The sequence below is a fragment of the Arachis ipaensis genome, chromosome B9, assembly GCF_059453495.1.
Source record: "Arachis ipaensis isolate K30076 ecotype BB chromosome B9, ASM5945349v1, whole genome shotgun sequence".
Taxonomy (NCBI): Eukaryota; Viridiplantae; Streptophyta; class Magnoliopsida; order Fabales; family Fabaceae; genus Arachis; species Arachis ipaensis.
The window spans coordinates 141,522,480-141,529,697 of NC_142444.1; the positions used below are offsets into that span (position 1 = coordinate 141,522,480).

The window sequence follows — 7,218 nt, forward strand, 5'->3', positions numbered from 1 at the left end:
CTGGTATCATCTCGGGACACGACGACCCCATGGTCATCACCATCATACTGGCAAACGCCAATCTCCGCCGCATATTAATAGACCAAGGGAGCTCCGCCGACATCTTATTCAAAACTGCCTTCGACAAGCTCGGCCTAGAAGACAAGGAGCTTAGGGCATACCCGAACAGTCTGTTCGGACTAGGAGATACCCCGGTACAACCACTGGGATACGTATCACTACATACAACCTTTGGAAAAGGGAACCAATCCAGGACACTCAAAATAGACTACATTGTGGTCGACGTGAGTTCAGCCTACAATGCTCTGATAGGTCAGACAACACTAAATCAACTCGGCGCAATAGTCTCGACTCCACACCTATGCATGAAATTCCCAATTACAGAGGGGATAGCCACAGTAAAAGCAGATCAAAAGATGGCACGCCGCTGTTATAACAAAAGTCTAAACCTTAGAGACAAAGGAGAAGAGTTTCATACAATTGAGCTTGGCAGAATTCAGAGACGAGAAGAACTCCGTCCGAAGCCAGAAGGTGAGATAGAGAAGGTTCAGATCGGAGACACCTCGGACAAAATGACTAATATCGGCACGATCCTGAAAGGAGACTCAAAAGAATTACTGGTACAATTCTTACGAGATAATGTCGATCTCTTCACATAGAAAGCCGCAGACATGCCAGGCATAGACCCCAAGCTAATGTGCCACAAGTTGGCGGTCTATCCAGGATCTCGGCCGGTACAGCAGAGACGAAGAAAACTTAGGCCAGAGCGATCCCAAGCTGTGGAAGAACAGGTACAAGCATTACTGGAGGCAGGATTCATAAGAGAAGTCAAGTACCCACTATGGCTAGCCAACGTCGTCTTGGTGAGAAAATCAAATGGGAAGTGGTGAATGTGCACCGATTACACCGATCTCAACAAAGCCTGCCCAAAAGATCCTTACCCACTCCAAGTATCGACGCTCTGGTAGATGCTTCCTCCGGATATAGATACCTCTCGTTTATGGACGCATACTCGGGATACAACCAAATCCCCATGTATCCACCAGATCAAGAAAAGACCTCGTTTTTAACGCCAAAAGCGAATTACTACTACATTGTGATGCCTTTCGGTCTAAAAAATGCGGGAGCTACTTATCAAAGACTAATGAATAAAGTCTTCTCAGATCACATCGGAAAAATCATGGAAGTCTATGTGGACGATATGTTGATAAAGACACAAAGCGAAGAGACATTATTGTCCGACCTGACTCAAGTGTTCGACACTATAAGGAAGCATGACATGCGACTCAATCTTGCAAAATACACCTTTGCAGTAGAAGCGGGTAAATTCTTAGGTTTCATGCTCATACAAAGAGGAATTGAAGCAAATTCGGATAAATGTCAAGCCATACTCAACATGAAGAGCCCAACCTGTGTCAAAGAAGTACAACAAATCAACGGGAGATTGGCTGCCCTATCCAGGTTCTTAGCAGGATCAGCGATAAGATCTCTCCCCTTATATGCTACTTTAAGGAAGGGAAAGCAGTTCGAATGGACAACAGAATGTGAACAAGCCTTCCAAGACTTCAAGGAATTCTTAGTACGGCCACCTATCCTATCTCGACCACGAGAAGGAGAACCGCTCATATTATATCTCGCAGTAGGAAGCCGGGCAATAGCCTCAGCACTAGTCAGAGAAGATGAAAGTGGGCAACGACCCGTCTACTTCATTAGTAAAGCGCTACAGGGATCCGAGTTGAACTACCAGAAAATAGAAAAGTTTGCCTATACTCTCATTCTAGCATCTCGACGACTTCGCTCGTACTTCCAGGCTCACACCATTAAGGTTCGAACTAACCAGCCCATAAAAGGAATATTGCAGAAAACAGATTTAGCAGGCAGAATTTTACAATGGGCAGTCGAGTTATCCGAGTTTGACCTCCAATATGAAGCTCGGACGGCTATCAAATCACAGTATCTGGCTGACTTCATCGCAGAATTCACAGATTCCCTAGAAATCCCCACAGAATGGAATCTCTATGTGGATGGTTCTTCAAATAAGACTGGAAGCGGCACAGGTGTGATAATAGAAAGCAACCAAGGAACCCAAGTTGAGCTCTCCCTCAAGTTTGGGTTCCCAGCCTCAAACAACCAGGCGGAATATGAAGTGTTATTAGCTGGTTTGACGCCAGCTAAAGAGGTTGGAGCCCAAAAACTCAACATTTACAGTGATTCACAAGTAGTCACCTCACAGATAACAGGGAGCTACCAAGCCAAAGATCCCACTATGAAAAAATATTTGGATAAAACCAAGGAACAGCTCGGACAACTCGGGGAATATAAGATCTGCCACATACCCCGCGAACAAAATGCCCGAGCTGATGCACTCTCGAAAATAGCCAGCACCAAACCAGGGGGCAACAATAGAAGCCTCATCCAGGAAATGCTACAGAACCCATCAATCTCGGAAGAGAAAAAAGTCCTAACCATAACAAGTCAAGACCAAGGATGGATGACCCCCATAATTAACTATCTCAAAGCAGAAACATCCCCCACAGAAGAAAAGGAGGCAAAGAGGTTAAAAAGGGAGGCACAGTACTACACTATCATAAACAACATCCTATACAAAAGAGGGATCTCAATACCTTTACTAAAATACGTGCCGACCTCCAACACAAGGGAAGTGCTAGAAGAAGTACACGGCGGTATTTACGGCAATCATTTCGGAGCACGAGCTCTCGCCAAAAAAGTGCTCCGGGCGGGATTTTATTGGCCAACTCTACAGAAAGAAGCTACAGAATATGTAAAGACATGTACACCATGTCAGAAACATGCCAACTTTCACATCGCCCCGCCAGAAGAGCTCATCAGTGTAACTTCGCCTTGGCCGTTTGCAAAATAGGGACTTGATCTTCTCGGACCCTTCCCCCAGGGATCAGGACAAGTTAAATTCCTCATATTAGGGGTAGACTATTTCACAAAGTGGATCGATGTAGAGCCCCTAGCCAACGCCACTGCTCAAAGATGCCGGAAATTCCTATATAGAAACATTGTCACAAGGTTCGGGGTTCCACACTCCATCACCACAGATAATGGCACTCAATTCACAGATGCAGGCTTCAGAAAATTAGTAGCCGACTTGAACATAAAGCACCAGTACACCTCCGTTGAACATCCACAAGCCAATGGGCAGGCCGAAGCTGCCAACAAAGTCATATTGGCCGGATTAAAACAGAGATTACAAGATGCAAAGGGAGCTTGGGCAGAAGAGCTTCCACAAGTTCTATGGGCATATCGAACGACGCCACATTCCACCACAAAGGAATCCCCCTTCCGGTTAGCATATGGAATAGAAGCAATGATCCCAGTAGAGATTGAGGAAGGATCACCAAGGGTGGTTCATTACAATGAGGGAGCAAACTCCCAACTTCAGAGGGAAGAGCTCGACCTACTACCTGAAATCCAAGAAAGAGCTCGGATCAGGGAAGAAGCACTAAAACGTCGAATGGCTTCCAGATATAATCAAAGGGTAGTACCGAGAAATTTCCCAGAGAATGATCTCATCCTAATCCAAAATGATATTGGAACAACTCGACCAGGAGAAGGAAAGTTGGCAGCAAACTGGAAAGGACCCTACCGAGTTGTAGAAGTACTTGGGAAGGGCTACTACGGACTGTCCGAACTTGATGGACGAGAGCTTCCCAGATCATAGCACGCCTGCAACCTAAGAAGGTACTACAGCTAGAAAAGGTAAAAGATCTCATTATTGGATGCACTCTTTTTCCTGAAAAGGTTTTCTAATGAGGCACCAAGTTGAGACTCAGACACTATCCGACTTAAAGGGATGAAAAATTCCCACATGTATATATTTGCACTTTCCTTTGAAAAAAATATATTTTAGATATTCTACAAGTTTTCAAGACGCATTAATCTGAAGCATTCATCATCCGATTATAAAGCAACAGATCGGCAGAAAGTGAAAAACAATTTCACTGCACGATCACGATAAAGATAACCGTCCGATAAAGGTGAAAACGCGATTCACCTAAAGGACGATCTAGAGATAGCAACCACCTTCTACAAATCGGCAAAGATGAACACAGAATAATGTAAGAAGTTATCGAAAGTGATCCGGAAAAAGAACCTGACGAGGTCTTATGGATTGCTAAATAATAACTTAAAGACTGGCCAACGTTAAGAAGTCGGACCAAGTCAACCCAAGTTATAAGTAAACCCTGGAAAGAGGTCTGGCCAACCCTATTAAAGAGGATTACTTTAACTTAGAAGGGCCCGACATGACAAAGTCAGCCCAAAATGAAAAAGTTATAAAAGTAGTCCCTGAAAGAGACCTGACAAAGGTCCAAAAAAGAGGACTACAAAAATAACTTAGAAGAGATCGACATAACGAAGTCGGTCTCCTACAACAAAAAAGTTATAAAAGTAGTCCCTGAAAGAGACCTGACAAAGGTCCAAAAAAGAGGACTACAAAAATAACTTAGAAGAGATCGACATAACAAAGTCGGTCTCCTACAACAAACAAGTTATAAAAGTTATCCCTGAAAGAGATCTAACCAAGATCCAAGAAAGAGGATTACAAAAATAACTTAGAAGAGATCGACATAATGAAGTCAGTCTCCTACAACAAACAAGTTATAAAATTAATCCCTGAAAGAGATCTGACAAAGATCCAAGAAAGAGGATTTCAAAAATAACTTAGAAGAGATCGACATAACAAAGTCGGTCTCCTACAACAAACAAGTTATAAAAGTAATCCCTGAAAGAGACCCGACCAAGGTCCAAAAAAGAGGATTACTAAAAATAACTGAGAAAAGATCGACATGACGACGTCGGTCAACTACAAAATAACGTGGAAAAGGACAACGTAAGAGAAGTCGAACATGGATTGCTAATTGGATCCATGCATCTACGACCTCCAAGTACCAAGAAGTTCAAAGAGGCTGAGCAACAAGGCTTCAACATTCTCAAAACACATAAAGAAGCTAAGACAGGTGCAAGCAAGCATGACATAAAATAACAAGCTTCATGGTCAGACCCAAAAACTTAGAAGCTACTCGTTGTGTTTTTCAAAATAATGAGTTGCTAAACAAGCAACCAGAAAGAGTGTCAGCAAAAGTATACCAACTACGAAATAAAGAGTTTAAAAGCCCACAAGTCGGGCCAACTACACAAATATCCAAAATAAATCAGCTAAAGATTAGAAGACTTTTTAGCAGCATTAGTCTGAAGAGAATGAGGGCGAGCCTGGAGAGGAACAGCATCCACAGTACCATCATCCCGGTTTAAGATCTGGCAGTCAGGATCAGAAGCCGGAGGGCCGACCTTAGCAAGAGGAACGGTAGTAGTTGACACCTTGGCAGAAGGCACAGGGCAAGGCTCGACATTATCATCATCCTGGTCATCAGGGACAATCTTACCATCCCTCACAACATTATCCAGGCTGAAGAGAGTAAGATCGGCCTCGGGAGCAATAATCCGGACCTGCTCTTTCAGGTTCTCATAGGCAGCTGTTACGCTACCAACAAGATGACCCTGGAGCTCAGAGTAATCAGCTTGGGCGTTCTCCAACTCCTCCTTCAGACGCATTCCCTCCCGATAGGATGTGACATAGCTGTCTTTATGCCTCAGTGCCGTGTCCTCGGCCAGCCTCATACAAGCCACCAAAGAGAGGGAACTCGCCTTCTCGTTCTCCAGATCCTTCTCCAACTTGGCTACCTTTACTTCAAGCTCCTCCTTCAGGCCCTTCATCCGATCAAACTCCTGTTTAGCCTCCTCCATAAAGGCTTTGGTGGCATGGAGAGGAAGATTTTGAGCAGTCCGGTATAAGGCAGCCCCCATATACGCCATTCTAACACTACTTCGAGTTATAAAGTCCAGATGGCGAAGGAGCGACACATCGTCCATAGGAAGGGCACCGTAGGGACCGATTTGCTGATCCACAAATTCAATTGCATTAAAGTCAGGAGCATCAAGGTTGAAAGGCTCAGCTGTTTTTTGTTTCTTGTTGGGAGGAGCACCAGAACTAGAGGCAGAAGTCGGTGGAGGGTCAGCCAGACGAACTCGAGGAGTGGGGATCACTTTCCTCGGCCCAGGAGAACTCGGCACGGGCGGCCTCACTTGCACCTGGGAAGATCCCTCCCCGGCCGCCTTGGCCGAGATGTTTTGAGCAGCAGTCGCTTTCTTTGCCCTTTTGAAGGCCTTCATGGACTCATTATTTTTTGACATCTTTGCAAATATAAAATTAGCCACAGTAAAGGGTTACAATCACAAGATGAGGAAGTCAAACTAAGAAACAAGTCAGGCAAATACCCAAAATAGCCCGAACCAGGGATGGGTCATTCAAAAACCTTTTTGTATCAAGATGGGGTGGTTCTCCCCATAAATCCTCAAGAACAACAACAAAGGCACGCTCAACATCGTCAAGCATCTCCCAGGTATAGCGAGACACTCTCACATCCTTTTGCCACTCTAGAGGGAAAGAAGGCTCATCATTTTCATCAAGAAAAAAAGGGCGGGCCCCCTCGACAGTAAGAACTTTAAAGAAGTAATTCTTGAAATTCTTAAAGGACTCATCATACATAGCAAACACTTTATAGCCCTGGGCAGACCTGAAAAAAACCCAGGAAGCTTTCTTTTTTGAAGAGCCACAGGCTTGGCGGAAACAAACAGATAAAGGAAGAGAGTCTGAGAAGGTGTTACACCTAACTCTTAGCAAAGTAGCTGAAAAATTTTGATAAAACCCCAGGAATTCGGGTGAAGCTGGGATGGGGCAATATTACACGACCACAACAGGTCGGTCTCAAAAGCAGTAAAAGGAAAAGTAATGTCCAGTTGACTGAAGAAATATTCATAGGCATAGAAGAAGGGACGCTCCCCCTCGATGGAGGTCGGAAAACAAACCCTCTCATCAGAATCAGGAGCAACAAGCTCATAATCCCTCTCCCAGGCACTGTTACCACAAATCCTATGACGCTTCCTCAGCTCTATGCAAAATTCAGCATCCACAACAGAAACACACATCAAGACAAGGGAGTCCAGCCAATCAGACATCCCCTTGGGAACTCTGGAAGACATCTCTACAATGTTATTGCGAAAAGACATGAGGCCGACTAATCCTACAATAAGAAAAAGAGATGGGATTACTAAAAATATCTCGGGCGAGCGATAAAACAACTCGATCAAAACGATATAGGCGAACAAACAGAAAAGAAAAAACCCCAA

General features: G+C 44.3%; 1 protein-coding gene across 1 annotated transcript; it reads right to left on the reverse strand.

The window, feature by feature from the left end:
* Window positions 1–5,187: 5,187 nt before the first annotated feature.
* Window positions 5,188–6,424, reverse strand: LOC148546596 (uncharacterized). The gene is made up of 2 exons (XM_088498426.1): window positions 6,307–6,424; window positions 5,188–6,224 (listed from the first exon to the last, which is right to left on the reverse strand). Exons 1-2 carry the CDS (start codon window positions 6,422–6,424, stop codon window positions 5,188–5,190), a joined length of 1,155 nt encoding a protein of 384 aa, XP_088354552.1.
* Window positions 6,425–7,218: the final 794 nt, after the last annotated feature.